The 22,221-nt window shown below is 38.9% G+C and overlaps 1 protein-coding gene across 5 annotated transcripts in view; it reads left to right on the forward strand.

The window, feature by feature from the left end:
• rsrc1 (arginine/serine-rich coiled-coil 1) overlaps window positions 1-22,221 on the forward strand; it is a 162,680-nt gene that overhangs the window by 61,381 nt on the left and 79,078 nt on the right. For all 5 annotated transcript variants that reach the window (XM_058080729.1, XM_058080728.1, XM_058080730.1 and 2 more), the window contains one exon: window positions 19,139-19,175. In XM_058080729.1, the coding sequence (XP_057936712.1) occupies window positions 19,139-19,175 (37 nt within the window). The remainder of the gene's footprint in view (window positions 1-19,138; window positions 19,176-22,221) is intronic.

The following is a 22,221-nucleotide window of genomic DNA, read 5'->3' on the forward strand; positions in this document are numbered from 1 at the left end:
TGTTGTGTTTTCATCTCAGCGTATCCGTCATATAAAATGGTCTACTTAATACATTGGAAGCACAGAATTCCTCAAATTCCTCAAAAAGCAGCACTTCCACAACCTTCACCTTGTCCTTAACTCTAAGAAAACCAAATGCATCGTCTTTAACCGGAAACCTGATCTCACTCCAACTCCCAAAATGTTCTGTGTCAACGGGTCTGAAGTGGAGTTTGTGACCTGGTACAAATATCTTGGCCTCTGGTTGGACACGTCGCTTTCCTTCGCCACGCATATCAAGCCAGGGCTCGACATTAAAATGTTAACATGGCATACCATACTACCTTACACATGGTAGTCGTAGTAAGCAGTGATATTTACAAGTTGTGCACCACAATCAAACATTATTGAATAGACACATTTGTGTACTAGTAAAGTGTTTTTAATCCAGAAAAAAATGCTCAATGGTCAAACAATAATTTGTGAAAAATACACAGAGAAATGGAAGCGCTAGATTTTGTAGCTTGTAGCAAAATCAGCACTTGGTATTGGATCTAATCAGGGGTCTCAAACACGCGGCACTAGTTTGAGGCCCCCGCCTTGATATGAAAGTTTAAAGTTTGATATGGATGCTGTATGGTATCATGTACCCAGAAAAAATGATTACGTTTGATTCATGTTCATGTTAAAGGTTAAATAACTGTTAATAGTTATCCTCCCTATCCGTGTGGAAGTGGTAAGTTTTTGGCTATTTAAGTTGAAAGGAAATAACTTGAAGGCTACCGTTTAGGTGGCTAGCTCTCTAGTTTGCGAGTTAGCATGTGTCTCAAGACCCTGCAGTTGCGCAATATGTTGTAAATAAAAAGTATAAATGTGACTATAGTCGTGTTTTGTCATGTCTACAGGGCTCTAATAATGCTTTGTTCATTTTCATCTGAAAAAAATCATTTGTCTACCCACCAACTATATGTGCTTTCTTAACTTTTTATTATTATTATTATATTTATTTATTACTGATTTTCTTGATTCTTGTTTTGTTTATTTTTCATCTTATTTTGTGCAGAAAAATAAAAATTAAGATATTTGAGAACAGTGGAATGTTTTATCAGAGCTTTTCTTGTAGAAAAGAAAAGTTTGTATATTTTTCTGTTTTTAATAAATGTGTTTTTTTTTTTTTTTGTAAAACCTGATGCGGCCCAGCCTTGCCCAGACCCTAGCTCCAGTGGCCCCCAGGTAAATTGAGTTTGAGGCCCCTGAATTAGACCATGTTGGCAGGGACGCCATGATAGATGTTTTCCTAGTCAAACCATCGCTGATTGGTTGATCGCCAACAACCGACAAAACGGTCTAAATAAAGGATTCTGATTGGTCCATTTCAAGATTTGCAAGGATTGGTTTGCAAATTAGCACCAGAATTGCCCGACGGGAATATCACTGATTGGATTTATTGCCCCAATTTAGTTAGAACTTGTTTTAACCATCGGTACATCGTTATTGTCCAGCCCTGCAGAATAGAAATGGATAGTAAACTTCTTCTCTCTACTGGAAATGTCGCCGGCCTATCTTTGGTTCTTGTCGTATTGTCATCAGCATCCAAAAGCGGGATGACACGGATGCTTCTCAGATGCTTCCACAGGAGATGAGGTTCCTGACAAATGCTCCTTGAGCCCAGGAAAGACAGCTGACAGATGTGGCAAAGCTTTCAGGAATATTCCTTGCCATCTTGTCTTCTCGCTCATTTCCTCTCTTCCTCTTCTTGATCTAATGCTGATGATGGGGGGGGTTGGGTCTTATTTTAAGCGCCGTGATCCTTATCGTTTAGTCGCTCACACACACACACACACACACACACACACACACACTGCAGTAGTACTCCAGCCTCATTTACATCCAGGTTTGCTTGCTGGGTGGTATTCGGCAAGCGGCATATTGATGGCAGGGAAGCACGGGAGCTTTTTCGAGAGTCTGTCAGGATGAAAGAGGGAGCCCCCCCCCCCCGTCAGAGCGAGCGGCACCACCCTGACAACCGACTGTGTTGCGCGCGTGCTGTTGTCGTCATTAAACATTTAGCACTCCTCTAGTATGACAGCGTGCATCTCGGTGTTCCGCCGCCATGTTTCCATGCAACATTTATTGAAAGCGACGAGCTCTTGTTAAGAGATCTTGTTGCTTTTCAGCGGTGGCAAAGGCTAAGCGGGTGATGCTAGGGGTGTGCGAGTGCGAGTGTTTACCCAGACTTGTGTACGGGGTCGGAAGGTCAGCCTCGTGTTTTGTTTCCCCTTGGCTTTGGAGTCTGACTGCTTGTCTGCTTTGGCTTAATTGAGGCTTTCCCCGGCAAAGTCTGTTTATTATGTTAGCCTACAATTCACACTTTTGAACGTTGTTGGCAGGCTGCTGTCGGGGGTGCGTACTCCAACGCCAGGGGAGCGACAGGCCTAACTACTAACTGCTGAATATCAACTTTCCTTGCCACTATTAAATGCAGGAGACTGCTTATAATATTGTATATATTTATTATAGTATAAAAAAAAACAAAAACAAACAAAAAAAAACTCAAACTGTATTATGGAAAGCAGGAAGTGAACAAATGTAAGGATAATTCATAATGCCGCCTACAGAGAACATACTAACTCCTTATTTCTAAAATCACAAATACTTCAACTTCCTGATTAGGTTCATCTTCAAACCGCTAAAATAAGGCATAAGGCTAAAAATAATCAATTAGCTAAAAATGTCATCCAATACTTCTCTACAAGAGAGGAGAAATATGATCTCAGGGAAGAAGTACATTTGAAACACTTCTATGCTAGGACTACGTTAGCGTTAGCATAGCATTTGAGTATGTGGAATCAAACTATGGAATGGATTGAGTAAGGAAATCAAACAATGCACAACGATGAGCCAATTCAAGAAACAATACAAGCAGTTGATGTTTGCTAAATCCAAGGATGAAGAGTCTTGAACCAGTCATGATGTGCTATATACAGTAAACCTCGGATATATCGGACTCGGATATATCGGAAATTCGCTCACAACGGACAGATAAAAAAGAATTTTTCTGTAATGCATTTCCAATAAAAATTCATTGCATATATCGGATTTTTTATAACGGATTTGGCCTATTTCGGACAAAATCTCCAGTCCCGTTCCAATGCATTTCCATGAAATTTCCCTGGCATATATCGGATGGCCGCATCGTGGCGCTCCGATTGGCCGAATGGTGACAGGCCGCTATACGACGTCATTTGCAGCGTTTGCAGCGTTGCCTGCGCGTCCAGGTACATTGGAAACATAGTCAAGGAAGTGCCTTTTTATAACGGATAAAATCCCATTTACGCATATACCGGATATAAATCCCATATATGCGGAAAACGGACATTTTCCGATATACACATATAACGGATTTCGCTTATATCGGACAAAACCAGTGGGAACAATTGAATCCGATATATCCCAGGTTTACTGTATAGCACTATATTGACACGTACTATGGTACCCATTATGGCATTGGATGCTCATATCACCCAGTACTTTGGTATGTGATAAAAATATAAATAAAATAAAATAAGTAAATAATAATAAAAAAAAACTACCACCACCATATTTTACTTTTGGGATGATGTTCTATGTCTTAAATGCAGTGGGCCAATAATCGGTCGACAACTACTTCTCATGCACGTCCTGATGTGTTGTCCGTACGGCTGATGTGTGTCATTCGTAGGTTTTGCTGGCGTCGGGTAAATGTTTTCGTACATCGCACTTGTGGAGTCCTATGTGTGTCGTGTGCAATACGCATCCACCACGTATGTAATCAATGCGGCCAACACACGTTCAGATATTTTGTACGTATGGTCACCACAACTACTACTTGATAAAAAAAAAAAACACAAAAAACACAAAAAAAATCTAAATTTTGTGGTCGGTGCCTGGGCTTTAACACCCCAACGTTCCATTGGGTGTCGTGAAGAGACGCATGTTTTTGTATTTTTCCCCATGAAAACAGAGCAACTATGTAGTAGTTTGTTTGAAGCGTGTGTACAAAAACACGCGTGCATTGAGCTCCTTTCATGAACGAGCGTTTGCCTGCACCCAAACGCTCGGCTGACAGAAGCATCCTGCCATTCCTCACCTATTGTTGTGATCCGCTTCCCAACTGCAAACAACACAAGCGCACAAGTGTCGACTCCAGTAACAGATGGCACTTTGTCACAAAAGGTGGAATACTTTTCATGACAAATTTGAAAAGAGGCCGCTATCGTTATTAAGTACTGCGGTTGTTCAGACTTTGATCATTTTTGCAGAGGAGTACACTGAGGTGGCGAAATGTAAAGGATGTGTTGCTGTTGGGTTGGCGTAGGTGGGATTATCAAGATTAGCAGCATCACGTACGCAGTCATCAAGTTGATGAACCCAAATATTCCAATTCCATTCAGGATATTTGCTCAAAGGGAAAGAATGTAACCTTTGTATACACCTCATTCCCAAAGAAAAGTGCCAATCCCAATGAATATATCATGGGATTCCCAGGGGTGGAATATTCCTTTCCCCAATCCCATTGAGGTATCTTGTACCCGCTCAAACGGAAAGTTGTCAGACTGCGTTCTTCTTCTTCTTCTGTTGTTTATTGGCGGTTGGCAAGCAGCTTTGGTGTGCATTAGCGCCATCTGTGGAACACAATCTAAACCCTTCTATACGCCATTCACAAGTACACTTTTACTCAAATATTAAAACATTAATATGTGTATATATATATATAAATCCAATCCAATTAAAAAAAATTAAAATAAAAACTTTAATAAAATATATATATATATATCTATATTAAAAATATTAGCAAGACGGCAATACGGAGTTATTCCAACAAGTGAAAGAAAAACTGGAGGAAGTCGGTATCACGTGATGTTGGTGTTTATGTTTTACTGGGCATGCCCCATTGACTATTCTGGTTGATTATATGTTGACACGCAATTGGAATTTTCCTTTCCATGTATACTATTGCTTTCGGAAAGGTCATTCAGAAAGATTTCATTGGGAAAGAGAAAAACTCCTGTTGGTGTTTACGTTTTACTGGGCATACCCCATTGAAAAACTCCTGTTGGTGTTTACGTTTTACTGGGCATGCCCCATTGAAAAACTCCTGGAAAGATTTCATCGGGAAAGAGAAAAACTCCTGTTGGTGTTTACGTTTTACTGGGCATACCCCATTGAAAAACTCCTGTTGGTGTTTACGTTTTACTGGGCATGCCCCATTGAAAAACTCCTGGAAAGATTTCATCGGGAAAGAGGAAAAACTCCTGTTGGTGTTTACGTTTTACTGGGCATGCCCCATTGAAAAACTCCTGTTGGTGTTTACGTTTTACTGGGCATGCCCCATTGAAAAACTCCTGGAAAGATTTCATCGGGAAAGAGGAAAAACTCCTGTTGGTGTTTACGTTTTACTGGGCATGCCCCATTGAAAAACTCCTGTTGGTGTTTACGTTTTACTGGGCATGCCCCATTGAAAAACTCCTGGAAAGATTTCATCGGGAAAGAGAAAAACTCCTGTTGGTGTTTACGTTTTACTGGGCATGCCCCATTGAAAAACTCCTGTTGGTGTTTACGTTTTACTGGGCATGCCCCATTGACTATTGTGGTTGATTATAGCGGCGCATGTAGACAAGAGATTGGAATATTCCTTTCCATGGATACCATTACTTTTGGAAAGGTCATTGGGAAAGATTCCATTGGGAAAGAGAAAAACTGGTGGCTAGTGTGTCCATCACCTGAGTACTCACCTTGTCAGTCTCCGCCTCTTTGTACCGGACTACGGAGGTAAGAACGTGGCCTCAATCCTTAAATCCATGGAGCTCTTCCCAATTAAGGTGAACTCCCCATCTTTGCAGGGTCGGCCCGCCTCCATGTCATACCACTAGCCTGACTTTGGGATCACGCCGGCACAGGGATCAGCGTGGAGAGACTCGTAAAACCCAAGTTGGTTTAATGAGCTTTGGGGTTGGACACAAAACCAAATGCCCGTCTCCGTTTCATTAGAGCGTCTTGTGATGTCTTTGTCTACCAGCGAGTCGCGTTGGGAACGTGTGAAGGAGCAGGAATAGAGGAGGGATTGCATTTAGATTCAAGCCTTGAACCCCCCCCCCCCTTTCATCCGCTTCTTATTCTGTTGACCAAATTCTCCCATTAGCACATTTTTACCCTCGACAAACAGAAGCCAGCAACACGCCACCGGGGTCTCATCGGGGCCCGCAGGCCTGAGCTTGGCTAGCATTGCTCCATCTCTCAGCCTTCACCTCTGCAAGACAAGACGCTTTAAGGCAGACAGAAAATAAAATAACACAAACACAAACACACATGCACTTTGTGTTGTTGTTTGACTCCCTTCTCGCTTGACTCTGAGGAAATGATTGTGTGTTTTTTGCGTCTGTTGAACATCTATCAGCTCATTAGTGTAGTAATACACACACAAAGTACGAGTACGCAGGCAGCCAAAGCCTGCGGCATCTGCTGGGCCTGTTGGGAAGAGCGTGTATGGGTGGTATGGATGCGACTGTGTGTGTGTGCGTTTGTGCGTTTGTGCGTTTGTGTTGCGTTGTACTCTAGGCTGTGTCTGGTTATGGAAGCGGGACTTTGGGAGGTGAGAGAGACTTCAAACGGCGTCCTCGGAAGGTTAGGATGTTCTCACATCGGCTCCGATCAATGAGCTCTTATTCGTGCGGGGGGGGGGGGGGGGGGGGGGGGGTTGTCGTGGGGGTGAGGTCAAATCGGAATGATGCCTGCTTTTTACGTATTGTTTCTTGGCCCTTGGCTGGATTTAGTCATTAGGTACGCTTTCCATGATGATGATGATGATGATGATGATGATGATAATGAACATTGCATCCAGACTTGAAAACACATGAAACCGCCTTTTAGGATGAATACTAGATCTTTTTTTTCCCAGCTTTATATCACTGCTGCAGAAAGAAATGTGTTTTTTATTGTAATAACACAACCTGAAGTCATAATTTGAATGAAAATTTCCTTGACTTTGTGGATTATTTCCACTCATTTAGAGTTTTTGTATATATTATGCTTAACCTTCCTCTTGTGTTAGCTTTCTAGTATCTCTTACAGGGGTCTCAAACTCAATTTACCTGGGGGCCACTGGAGCTAGGGTCTGGGCGAGACTGGTTTTCCAAAAAAAAACCCAAAAAGGCATTTATTAAAAACAAAAAAATTTAAAGAACTTCGCTTTGGTTCCAATTTTCTACAAGAAAAGCTCTGATAAAACATTCCACTGTTCTCAAATATCTTACTTTTTATTTTTCTACACAAAATAAGATGAAAAATAAATAAACAAATCAAGAATAAAGAAATCAATCAATCAGTAATAAATATAATAATAATAATTTATATATATATATATATATATATATATATATATATAAATAATAAAAACATTAAAATGAACAAAGCATTATTAGAGCCCTGTAGACATGACAAAACACGACTATAGTCACATTTATACTCTTTTTATTTACAACATATTGCGCAACTGCAGGGTCTTGAGACACATGCTAACTCGCAAACTAGAGAGCTAGCCACCTAAACGGTAGCCTTCAAGTTATTTCCTTTCAACTTAAATAGCCAAAAACTTACCACTTCCACACGGATAGGGAGGATAACTATTAACAGTTATTTAACCTTTAACATGAACATTAATCAAACGTAATCATTTTTTCTGCGTACATGATACCATATAGCATCCATATCAAACATTAAACTTTCATATCAAGGCGGGGGCCTCAAACTAGTGTCCTGCGGGCCACATTTGGCCCGCGGGGCCGCGTGTTTGAGTCCCCTGGTCTAATTCTTCAACAACTTGTGAAGGAAAAGAGCAAAAAGTGATGAACCAGTGCCTCCTAAACAAGTATTTTATTACCACTTCCACACGGATAGGGAGGATAACTATTAACAGTTATTTAACCTTTAACATGAACATGAATCAAACGTAATCATTTTTTCTGGGTACATGATACCATACAGCATCCATATCAAACTTTAAACTTTCATATCAAGGCGGGGGCCTCAAACTAGTGTCCTGCGGGCCACAGTCGGCCCGGGGGCCGCGTGTTTGAGACCCCTGATTTAATGCGAGACCAGCATGGGATAATTAGTCCAGCCGTAACGCTGCATGAGTAAAAGTGTGTGAAAAGCGTTTTCGGCGCCACTTTCTATCATCAATCCAACCTTTGCCTTGGAATGACCCGTTTGGGCTCCATGTCCAAATGTGTCCATGTGTGCCTGTTTGTTACGGAGAGAGAGCGAGGGGGGGTGACGTGGGGGGGGGGGATCTGGCCACTTTTAATCACAGGAGAGACACCCCCGGTGAGCGATAGCGAGCTGTGACAATCCACTTAGTGCGCTCTGTAATCTGGTTAACCATTTAGTGAGTTGTTAAAGGAGTATGCAAATACTTGCATGGAGGGAAAAAAAACTACACACACACACACACACACATAGACATAGACACACTGGGGGGGGGGGTCATGGGACAAATCTGGCTCCTGGACCGCTGGCGATTTGTAGCGCTAACACATTTAGCGTTGTGAGCGTGCACGAGTGTGTTGATGTGTTTGAGACCTGCTGCAGGGGCAGAAAGAAGCCAGGCCTGGAGCGCGATGACAGAGACCAGACCCGGCCAAATAGAGGACCCCCCCCCCCCCCCCCCCCCCCCACACAAACACACACGCCACCGATCCAATTATGCCGTTCCCCTCCTTTTATTCTCTTATGTCCTCTGTTTGCATACATGCATACTACGTATAGTCTTCCACTCATTTCCACAGTAAACAGTCAAAGGTCTTTTCTCACGCTTGTTTTAGCTAACAATAACAATCTTGCACAGGAAAAGACGATACAGGCCGCATGACACATAATTAGGATATCACACTTAATGATATTTGTGGTCAAAATGCTTATATTTGACCACAAACAGTAGATGATACCTCTACCCCTGCAAATATGTCCTGATGTCTAGTTTTACACATTCCATGTACTAGTGTTCATTGTATTCATCAGGCGACATGCTTGTAGTAGTACAGGCTGTTAAAATATACAACAAACTATCTATTCTATCTATGACTGTAGTAGTATATAGTACAAAAGGTGTCCCTGTTGGTACCGGCCATTTCTGATGATTTTGACTGATTTTTCAAGGCACTCAGATTATGTTCTAGGACTATATAGACATGGTATTACCAAAATGTTTCATCAGAAAAAAAAGTTTGTTTCTACCTTTTTCTGTTCTTTACTAATGGTAATGGTAATGGTAATGGTAATGTAATGGTAATGGTTTCATTTCATTTGAACATGCATCAGATTCCAATTGAGTGCATCCCATAATCAGTTCCCAGTTCCACATGTCCAAAAGGAGTAGGAAGAAGCAAAGCTTATTAAATCCTACCCCTCCATCTGGTACTTTTACAATCACTAACTCTTACATTTGTTCACTTCCTGCTTTCATAATATAGTTTTAATTTTTTTTAATGTTTATTTTTATTTTTGTCACATATCGAATTGCATAGAGAAGTATTGGATGACATTTTTAGCTATACTCTTTTTATTTACAACATATTGCGCAACTGCAGGGTCTTGAGACACATGCTAACTCGCAAACTAGAGAGCTAGCCACCTAAACGGTAACCTTCAAGTTATTTCCTTTCAACTTAAATAGCCAAAAACTTACCACTTCCACACGGCTAGGGAGGATAACTATTAACAGTTATTTAACCTTTAACATGAACATGAATCAAACGTAATCATTTTTTCTGGGTACATGATACCATACAGCATCCATATCAAACTTTAAACTTTCATATCAAGGCGGGGGCCTCAAACTAGTGTCCTGCGGGCCACATTTGGCCCGCGGGCCTCGTGTTTGAGACCCCTGGTGTACAGTATACATAAGTTTTCTATAGTCTCTTGTTTTCTCGAGTGCATGCACGCTCCTGACGTGTCTCCCTGCAGGCCAGGCTGAAAGCGCTCGGGGCCATGTTGTTTTGTATTCTGACGGACAGACGGGAGTAAAAAAAAAAAAAAAAAAAAAAAGACTTACCCCCGCAAGTGATTACGCCGCATTGACACCCGCAAGAGCAGCGAGAAAAGAAGACAAGTGGAAAAAGGCTCGCCGTGCAGATGAAATGAATAACAAATGTATGCGACGTGTCTCCCCGGACCCCCGATAACCTTGCAGACCGGACCCCGGTCCCTGTGACAGGCCGGCCTTTGTGGACGTTTTATCCTGCCTGTACACTTGGAAGGTAGAGCCGGGATAATCGCACCTAATCTAATTAGGGCTAAAGAGGGCCATGACTGAGGCTGGCCAGAGGCTGACGGGACGCACACACACACACACACACACGCACACACACACACACACACACACACACACACACACGCACACACACACACACACGCAGGTCAACAAACACAAATCCCGTTTGCATCAGAAAAATAAGGTTGTCATATTGATTATGCAAAGGAGACGCTAACCGCGGCTAACTGCCTCTGGAGCCAGCCGGTTCCAGCTGACAGAAGCTAAAGAGGAGGAAAGGATTAGAACAGGTTTAGCTTTGTGTTCTTTCTCTCTCTCGACCGTTCTACACGTCCTGCTTTGCCTTTCTCTCCAGCTTTAGCTCCAACGCTGCTGCTGTTTTCATTTAGTCCATGCAAGGGTGAATAAATATCACCTGGATCAATTGTGTTCCAAATGATGCCGTCTTGTGTCAAACTTTGCTGAAAATAATGTATTGGTTTTCAATCAGGGCCCAATCAAATTCATTTTGGATCCTCATTCAATTGTTCTTTTACATAAAGGCACAGCATTTATGTCAGATTTATGAATGTGATATGAAAATGGATGGATGTCAGGAATGTTTTGTTTCAGAGTAATTCTTTGACCCAATCAGCTGCAGTCAATTAGTCACGTCAATTACGGCTCATTTTAGAGAGTCGGTTCTTTTGGCTCTTTTGTCTTCATTTATGACCAAATGAATTACTAACGATGTGAAATAGTTCCTGTTTTTGATTGATTGAAATCGTCACTGAACAGCTCCAAGAAAATATATTGTAATATGTTCTAAAATACTAAAACAAAGACCTGTCTCAGTAGACAAGGTCAATTGGTCATTCAAAACTGGCCACCATTTCATCAAAATAATAATATAATATAATATATAATATTATATTATATATTATATTAATATAATATAATTAATTGAAAATATTGAAATACAATATTATATATTATATTAATTAAATATAATTAATTCTATTATCTTATATTATTATTTTTATTATATTATTATTTTATGATAATGCCAATATAATATAATATATAATATTATATAATATAATATATTATATTAATATAATATAATTAATTGAAAATATTTTGTTTGGCATCACTTGGAAATTGTTTTGGTCCAGTCTGAGATCTGGCTTTTTCTTGGCAGTCCTGCCATGAAGTCCAGCATCCTGAAGCGGCCGCTTCACTGTTGATACTGACACTGGTGATTGACAGCTACTATTTAGTGCAGCTGCCAGGTCTTTGTCTTAAACTACACACTCTCACATATTTGTGTAGTGTTTTTCTGTCCTTGTTAGACCCAGTTTGTGCTGCTCTCTGAAGGGAGTAGTTAACAGCATGGTAAGAGATTTTTAGATGTCTTTTCTAATCATCTATTAGCCTTCTAAAATGATGAACTTGGATTAGCAGCCATACCAGGAGATTGATGCAGAGGACTGACAGTTGTTGATAGTAGGCCTCTATGCAAAAATATACATCCTTCTTTCTAAATCATCTCATTCATTTTATTTGTTTGGGAAATGCATGAATTTTTTTTTGGGGGGGGGGAAACAAAAACAATATTCAAGTGAGTAGTGTATATCTAATATAAATATAAATATAAATATAAACACCCAACAATCCAGACCACATTAATCGTCAATTTTGATGTGAGTTAAGGGGCCGGGCCCCACTCAATATGTGGAATCCACTTCTTGCTTCCACCGTCCAATATTAGGCCCTCACTGACAATATAAAAAAATCAAAAGTTGTATTATTAAGGGATGAAAACAGAGCGTCGTTGAATTGCGGGATAGCTTGAATCGTCGTCTGGTAGCCGTTCATGGACGGGTAGCCCACACCACCGTTACACCGCGTGTGCAAATGTGGCGATGATGATTGCGTCTTCAGGTGTGTGGCGTCAGCCGGCAGCCAGATTGCCCCCCCCCCTTCCCAGCAGTCCCAGGCTCTTTTCAGGATGAAGGTGCGATGTACAATGGAATGGCAGGATTGAAAGTGATTACCTTGTTAACTCCTGGCACCCAACCGCTGGCTGGAAATGGAGCCGAGCGCCGGGGCCTGATTTGCAAATGAATAACCTCTTGCCCGGCCCCCTTCTTCTTCCTCCAACCCCCCCCCCCCCCCCCCCCACCACCATTCCACTGTCGCCCTCCCTCTCTTTTTTTTCTTTCTCCATTGGATGCCAAGATGATGGTTTTATATTGTGCCATGACAGATGCTACGCGGGGCTGCCATTGTTCCCCATCAGCTTTCTGGGGCCGCGAGGCGAGCCAAAAGATTTCCACATGTGATTTTAACACTAACCCACGCCCTCCCCTCCGCACCCCCGACTCCATAGCAGCCCGGCGCTCTAGTCTTTGTGTATCAGACTTTCAGGAGCACAATGATGATGGGGGGGGGCGTCATTGTCTCCTTCTCAATAACGGAGAGGTAGCTCTGATTAGGGAAGCATCTAATTGGGAGATATGAAAAGGGTCGCCTTCTATTGAGGGAACCACAGGGAAATTGATCGCTCTTTCCCGATGTATGCTTCTGTACCACGCTCAGTCTCTCTTTTTTATCAACTCCATCCCTCCAGACCGCGTCGTCGTGTACAGCCGGAGAAGTCTTTTGCTCGGTGACGTTCGCGTCAAAATGATGTTGATTTTTTAAAATGTATTTACATTTCAGTTGACAGCGTCAAAAGCTGAGGAAACATGATTGAAGAAACATTACCAGTTGGCTCGTGGGTCTGGAAAAGGAAAGTGACAGTACGGCCAAGGGAACTATACATCTAGTGTTACCTGCTGTTTACTGGTTACATTGGTTTTGTGGCTCTAATTGGGTTTACATTTGGTAGATTTGGTAGAAATGATGCTAAAGGTTGCCGACCCCGGATCTAGGCTCTATAGTCATCCTTTCTCCAATTCTTCTCTCTGTACCTCTCATGGTTTGTGTTGCAAAAAACCAACAAAGAATAACATCATCATTTTCATGCACAGAAAGTGGTAATGGTAATGGTAATGGTAATGGTTTCATTTCATTAGAACATGCATCAGATTCCAATTGAGTGCATCCCATAATCAGTTCCCAGTTCCACATGTCCAAAAGGAGTAGGAAGAAGCAAAGCTTATTAAATCCTACCCCTCCATCTGGTACTTTTACAATCACTAACTCTTACATTTGTTCACTTCCTGCTTTCCTAATATAATTGAAGTTATTTATTTATTTAATTCATTTTTGTTTCGTTTTTTAATTTTTTTTTTTTTTCATTCATTTTTGTATTTTTTCCAATAATTTTTTGTATTCTTTAAAAATTAAAAATAAAATTTAAATACATTTTTAAATTTTTTAAATAATTTTTCTAATTTTAATTTTATTTCATTTGAACATGCATCAGATTACAATTGAGTGCATCCCATAATCAGTTCCCAATTCATTTAATTAATTATTTTTTTTTATTAATTTTTGTATTTTTTAAATACATTTTTAAAAATAAAAATAAAAATTGTCCCATTAGTCATTGTATGGTCATATCACCTCATACTTTGGTACGGGACAAAAAATGTAAATTAAAAAATTAAGAAAATTATTTTCAAAATTAGAAAATTATTTTAGAAAATACAAAAATGAATTTAGAAAAATACAAAAATTAAAATTAAATTTTTTTGTTGCATACTGAGCATCCAATGCCATAATGTGTACCATAGTGCGTGTCAATATAGTGATATATATAGCACATCATGACTGGTTCAAGACTCTTCATCCTTGTATTTAGCAAACATCAACTGCTTGTATTGTTTCTTGAATTGGCTCATCGTTGTGCATTGTTTGATTTCCTTACTCAATCCATTCCATAGTTTGATTCCACATACTCAAATGCTATGCTAATGCTAACGTAGTCCTAGCATAGAAGTGTTTCAAATGTAGTTCTTATTTATCTTGGGAGAAAATATGAATTATTGCTTGAAACGGCTTTTAAAAAGGCATGTAAACACCTGTAGAGTTGTTGTTGTTGTTGAGGCATTTTGGGAATGCATTACTGATTGTTTTATTCACTCTTCATCGTCGTGCTTGGAAGAGCGACAGGCCCTTTTGAACCCCCCCCCCCAAAAAAAAACCATGTCCTTGACTTTTTATCATCTGATTGTGTGTCCTGATCCTCCTGTTTGCCGTCTAAACCCCTGAGAGGTTGCTCTGGTAGTACCCACACAAGAATGCAATTTCAATTCCTATTGGCAGCCATGTTTAAAAGGCGCTCTATAGGCGATAGCAATCAGGCCCGTGGGGACGCCCGCCTTCCCGCCTTCCCGCCTTCCCGTATCGTGTTTGCGTGTTTGTATGGACCGCTTCATATCAAGCGTTTGCCTTGTGTTGGTAAAAATGCAGCATGCCACTGATGGGAAATGTTTATTCAGGCATGCTTTTATTTGCATGTGTGTGTGTGCATGTGCGTGTGCTTGTGTGTGTGTGTGTGTGCACGTTCCGAGGTGTCCCTATCCTATTGACTTTCCCATAAATATGCCTGCCATTATGTCAGCAGTCAAACAACATATGAATTCTCAATGACACGCTTGACAAGGCATGCTATTGTGGCAAATGGGGTTGCATGACACACACACACACGCACACACGCACACACACACACACACACATATGTGTCACAAGGTAAAAAAAATAATAGCCGGCCTTTTAAAAAAAAATTTAAAAAAAAGGACAAGGTCTTTTATTAAAACATTAAATGGTTGCTCCATCATGGTTATTATTTTATTATTATTTTAGCTGTCATAATTGAATTCCTCGGTCCAGCATCACTTCATTCAAGATCCCCATTTGAAATGCCAGACCACTTCCACATGCATGGATAGAAATGACAGTGGCATTGATGATGATGATGATGATGTCATGATTGGGGGTTGGTCTCAACTCCCTCTTCAAGTCGTTTATCAGCTCATCCCTCGCTCTACCAGAAAAAGAAAAGAGTTTTTCTTTGAATCCAGATGTCTCTCAAATGAACAAAGATCTGGAGAGGAGCGAAGGAACGCTAAATATTGACCTGGAAAAATCATATTTTCTTGGACGTTAAATGACTGCATGTTAAAGAGTTAAGAGTACGCTTGAGTCAAAGGGTTAAAGTCTCCGCACATTCCAAGAGAATGCGTTGCTGATGAGTGCCTGGCTAATGGGTACTAGCTCCGTTAGCTGGAAATCCTCCTGATTTAAGATTTCAAATCTTAGATTTCTTCATTGACAGACTAAAGATGGCCGTCTATGTTGTCTCCTTCTGGCAGTGAAAGGGCAAATATGAGATGATGGGCTTCCATACCAGAGTGGAATCTTGAGGTTCAACTCAACCAAAAGTTTGGAGTTTGAGTTGAAGCGTAACAACCTTGTTGACCTCAGGTCATAACAATGGCAGACATGTTGGTTTGCAGGGTCCACTTACCGCAGATTTTATGGACTATAAGTCACTGCTTAGTATAAGTGGAACAAGGCCAAAAATGCATAATCAGGTAGAAAAAAACACATATATAAGTCCCTGCGGAGTATAAGTCGCACAATGCCAAAAATGCATAATTAGGTAGAAAAAAAACATACATAAGTCACACTGGAGTATAAGTCGCACAAGGCCAAAAATGCATAATCAGGTAGAAAAAAACATACATAAGTCACTGCGGAGTATCAGTCACACAAGGCCAAATATTCATAATTAGGTAGAAAAAAACTAGTTGCACTGGAGTATAAGATGCACAAGGCCAAAAATGCATAATCCGGTAGAAAAAAACATACATAAGTCACACTGGAGTATAAGTCGCACAAGGCCAAAAATGCAGAATCCGGTAGAAAAAAACATACATAAGTCACACTGGAGTATAAGTGTCATTTTTTGCGGGTAATTTATTTTCCAAACTACTTGACCAAAACAGACATTAGGTCCTCTTGGAAGGCAAGTTGTAACAATAAAAGAATAGAGAACAGGCTGAATAGGTGTAAGATATGCTAACACAATGCTAATTCAGCTACACAAAAAATAAACATGAAGTTTTAATAAACTTGCAGAAATAAACAAAAGGTTTTTTCATTTATAAGTCGCTCTGGAGTATAAGTGGCAGGAACAGCCAACCTAGGAGACCTAAGTGCGACTTATAGTTTGGAAAATATGGTAAATAATAAAGCAAATTAAATAAAATGAGGGTAGAAAAATATTTTTACTTTTACTCAACAGTAAACCAAATGTAAAAAAAATCTTAAAATAACACATTTATTATCATTTATTTTTTACAGTGGTATTTTTTTTAGTCATTTTAAATTTTATTTAATTTGTATTAGTTTTGAAACAAATATTATTTTTGAATGGCAAATTTATTTGAATGTTTAAAAGTTTAAGTTAGTTAAAGTTAAGTTGAAATGGTTACATTTTATTGATTTAGTTTTTTTTCGAAATATATACGTATTTGACCTCATCACCGTTCCATGTATAGCGACCTGCGCCCGACTCCCGCCATCGAGTCTCTTCCATCGGCTCTCCCGAGTCTCGCCACACAGCCGCGTAACGTGCCGCGTCGCACGTCGCCAAGCGCGGCGGCGGCGGCGTCTCCCCGGCCTCGTGCTTCCACCGCCATTACTGTCTGGCCGGCGTCCCGCTCCAAATTGGATGAACAGGCTCTGACACATTTTCAATATTATTACATTAAACCAAGTGGATTTTGATTGATAACCTAATATTGGCCTAATGCAAAACATCAATCACGGCAAGTATATTAATTATTTAATATTGTGGCGTAATTCAGAAATCAATGCCGCCTGCTGCTTTCCGAAGGAGCAAGGGAGGGGGCGAGGAGGAGGCGAAAAGGAGATCTGGCTCCCCGAAGACCTCGCGGCTGATATGATGTTCGGAGATGAGATGTTAAAATGTTTGAGCGCGTCTAATGGACGCCGACATGACATTCGCCGGTCGGCGAGTGAAAATTTTATTTTCATTCCCCCAAAAAAATGAGACGTGGAATACGAGCAGGTGGAGAATGAGGAGGAAGAGGAGGAGGGATGGAGCCCCCCCCCCCCGTGTTAGATTGTTTCCTGCTAATTGTGCTTCATTAGCGGATTACACACACTGTCACCACGGTAACAAATGTCTCGCTGTCGGCCCGCTGCGCGCCCCCGTCATGTATAATGAATGTGGGGGGGTGTTTGTCACGATGTCATGGAATTACAGCCAGATGAAGTTGGCCTTAAGTGGTTGACTTTATGCCGAGGAGGAGGAGGAGGAGGAGGAGGAGGAGGAGGAGGAAACGGAAAACGGGTTTTCTCGCTCACCTTTACAACCTTACTGTTTTTTATCCATCTGCATGTCATTCCTTTGGACCGTACTCGGAACCCGGATGGATGGACGGATGGATGGATGGATGTTTGGGAGGGAAGGGGTGCGGGTGGGAGGGTGTATTAGACGGTATGTAATTTTAGAGATGGTATAGATTTACACTGCCATGCTGCTGGCTGCATTAGCAACTGAAGCCTGTCGATAAGCCATCCTCTCTCTTCATCTACACACACACACACACACACACACACACACACACACACACACACACACACAGTTGTCAGTAATGGGGGACCAGGGTTGGTCGGGGTGGCGGGATCCAAAACGGAGGCTGTTTGTATTCTCTTCATCTTTTTGATTTCCACTGCTGCAAATTTGAAATGTGCCAAAATTGCATCTATTATTTACTGCCAATTTGCTTCTTTTTTTTTTTTTTTTTTTTTTTGCCTCCCTCCCTCCCTCCCTCCCGACTAACACACAAATACACACTAGGTTTCTAACTTCTTCCAACCGCTGCTACTGATGTGTTGGTAATCAGACACACAGTATTATTATTTTACTATAAGAGTTATACTACTACTATACTAATAATGGTTAGAGTTAATAACTATAAAAGCAATCTTCACTGGCTAAATGTACTGCAAAAAAGGTCAGTAAGGATAATTCATAATGCCGCCTACAGAGAACATACTAACTCCTTATTTCTAAAATCACAAATACTTCAACTTGCTGATATAGTTCATCTTCAAACAGCTCAAATAATGCATAAGGCTAAAAATAAGCAATGAGCTAAAAATGTCATCCAATACTTCTCTACAAGAGATGACAAATATGATCTCAGGGAAGAAGTACATTTGAAACACTTTTATGCTAGGACTACGTTAGCGTTAGCATATGGTACCCATTATGGCATTGGATGCTCATATCGCCGAGTACTTTGGTATGGGACAAAAAATAAAACAATAAAAACTTTTTTTTTTAAAATAAAAAAAACAATAATCATAAAAATCAATAAAATAAAAATTAAGAAAATTTTAAAAAATTTACAAAATTTTAATTTTTTTCATGTTTTTTAAAAAATTTAAAAATGTTTTTACATATTTAAAAAAATTAAAAACAAATTACAAAAATAAAAAACGTAAAACTATATTAGGAACGTTGACAAAAATAAAATAAATAAAAAACATTTATAAAATAGACTTAAACTATATTATGAAAGCAGGAAGTGAACAAATGTAAGAGTTAGTGATTGTAAAAGTACCAGATGGAGGGGTAGGATTTAATAAGCTTTGCTTCTTCCTACTCCTTTTGGACATGTGGAACTGGGAACTGATTATGGGATGCACTCAATTGGAATCTGATGCATGTTCTAATGAAATGAAACCAGCATGCCAATGGAGGTAACCTCTAGGTGGCGTGCATCCAAATACACACCGACTGTTTTGATTGTAAAATAACGATAATACTTCCAAATGTGTGTGAATCTTAACGTGCTAAAACGTGTTCTTGTGTTGCAGGGACGCCGGACTCATGAAAGCGAGATTAGAACATTTGGTGAGTTCTATTTGACACACATCTGTGTTGTTATTAAAATGGCCTTCAGTTCTGGTTAAACACACACACACACACACACACACACACACACACACACACACACACACTAAGTGTGCTCATAAGGATGAACGTGAGGACTTTGCAAACTCTCTCATGGGACAAAAGGTAAAAATTTAATGGCCATTTCCAGTCTTTCTCTGGCTACTTGCTTCAGTGCAAGGTCACAGTGCCGTGCAACACAAAGTGGAAAGGTTCACGCTCCTTTTTTTTGGGGGGGGGGGAAGAACCACAGGCTTTTTTGCCCCTTGGATGAATTATAGACACGGGTCAGCAAGGGTCCTGGTTCTCTGTGGATGTCACACGCCCTGGCCCCCCTGCATACTAAACCGCGCACACACGCAAATGACCCTGAATTTGCCGCCGTGATGTCTGACCTCCATATTCAAACACCACATTGGAACCTTTCCTTTGCCGACTGTCGCCATCTTCACACGGGCATCCAAAACGCCCGATTGAAAGGTACGACGGACGTGTGTCGGTAAAATTCCAGGATTGTTGATCTCCATGACATGCTTAGAGGACCGAGTTGTGGCAGGGTAACTGCTTGACCGGGACACCAGCCGAGAAGAACATCTCCAAGGTGGCTGTGATGACCAAGCTACCACGCATTCTGGAGCCATCTTTCCAGGAGTGCGTTAAACTCCAGAGTTAAAAAAAAACATTATGCATTTAGATCAACCATACTAATACTACAAAATTTAAAATATAAAAAAAATTAAAATATAAAAAAATAATAATTAAAACAAGTGAGCAGCATTTATGAATAACTCAATTGAATAAAAATGTTTTGGGTTAAAAAACAGTATGCATTTAGATCTACAATACTACAAAATTTAAAATATAAAAAAATTTAAAATATAACAACAAATTTAAAATATAAAAAAATAATAATTAAAACAAGTGAGCAATTCATGAATGAATCAATTAAATAAAAATGTTTTGGGTTAAAAAACATTATGCATTTAAAGCAACAATACTAATACTACAAAATTTAAAATCTAAAAAAAATTAAAATATAACAACAAATTTAAAATCTAAAAAAATAATAATTAAAAGAAATGAGCAATTTATGAATGACTCAATTAAATAAAAATGTTTTGGGTTAAAAAACATGCATTCAGATCATTAATACTAATACTACAAAATTTAAAATAAAAAAAATGTAAAATGTAACAACAAATTTAAAATCTAAAAAAATAATAATTAAAACAAGTGAGCAATTTATGATCAAGATCTAGATCAACAATACTAATACTACAAAATTAAAAAAATATATATATATTTTTAAATATAACAAATTTAAAATATAAAAAAAAATAATTAAAACAGACTCGATGAAATAAAAATGGTGTCTGTGATGACGAAGCCACCACACATTCTGGAGCCATCTTTCCAGGAGTGCGTTAAACTCCAGCGGGAGTCCTTTTCGGACGTTTTCGGACACACCTCATAGAGTACTGGTGGTAGTTTGAATCCGGAGCTGAAGATATGAATGGAAAAGATGTGTAGATGCAGTAATGTGGTTCCTGTATTATGTAATGTATGACTATGAATAATGCAGGCAAGGGTTCCATGCATTAACAATATTAATCACTTGGCGTATTGAAATAGTGAGCAAGTTGAGGTCACGAGATGCACTCAGCTTAAATGCGTACATAAAAGCCATTCAACTGTAAAATGTGTACTATAAATACGTATTGGCAGTGACTACATGGATGATGGCTCGTTCACTGCCTCGTTTGGACTCAAAGCAAAATAGGCAATTAAAAAGAAATAAGTTACCTTTTGCTTGAGGCAAGTTAGCTTCCAGGGTTATTTTAACCACCAGTTCAATTCCTAACCGTGGTTAATGACGTCAAAGTTAAACGTGTGCTTGACATCACTTGTCGGCGCCAATTTATCCCACAATTCCACATTTTGTTGACTTTGTTGACTAACTTGCCGTGCAGCCCACTAACAAATTTAAAATATAAAAAAAATAATAATTAAAACAAGTGAACAATTTATGAATGACTCAATTAAATAAAAATACTTTGGGATAAAAAACATTATGCATTTAGATCAACAATAATAATACTACAATACTACAAAATTTTAAATATAACAACAAATTTAAAATATAAAAAAATTATAATTAAAACAAGTGACCATGAATGAATCAATTAAATAAAAATGTTTTGGGTTAAAAAAACTTTATGCATTTAGATCAACAATACTAATACTAATACTACTATTTAAAATATTAAAACAATTTAAATATAACAACAAATGTAAAATATAAAAAATAATAATTAAAACATTGGGTTAAAAACATTATGCATTTAAATCTACAATACTACAAAATTAAAAATATAAAAACATTTAAAATATAACAACAAATTTAAAATATAAAAAAATATTAATTAAAACAAGTGAGCAATTTATGAATGACTCAATTAAATAAAAATATTTGGGGTTAAAAAACATTATGCATTTAGATCTACCATACTACAAAATTTAAAATATAAAAAAATTTAAAATATAACAACAAATTAAAAATAAAAAAACAAATTAAAATAAAAGAGCAATTCATCAATGACTCAATTAAATACAAATGTTTAGAGTTAAAAACATAATTCATTTAGATCAACAATACTAATACTACATAATACTACAAAATTTAAAATACAAAAAAATTAAAAATATTACAACAAATTTAAAATATAAAAAAAATTAAAATATAACAACACATTTAAAATATTAAAAAAAATAATTGGACCAAGTGAGCAATTTATGATTGACTTAATTAAATAAAAATGTTTTGGGTAAAAAACATGATGGATTTAGATCAACAATACTAATACTACAATACTCCAAAAAAAAACCCAAGGTTGAAGTCCCAACGGTGCACCTTGTACGACTGTAATCGAACCCGCTTCACATAAATGCGTTGCATCTTCCACTTGGTGGAGATAATGGTTTCATCTCTGAGTGTGTTCAGCCAAAC

Source organism: Doryrhamphus excisus, chromosome 8, assembly GCF_030265055.1.
Source record: "Doryrhamphus excisus isolate RoL2022-K1 chromosome 8, RoL_Dexc_1.0, whole genome shotgun sequence".
NCBI classification, from domain to species: Eukaryota; Metazoa; Chordata; class Actinopteri; order Syngnathiformes; family Syngnathidae; genus Doryrhamphus; species Doryrhamphus excisus.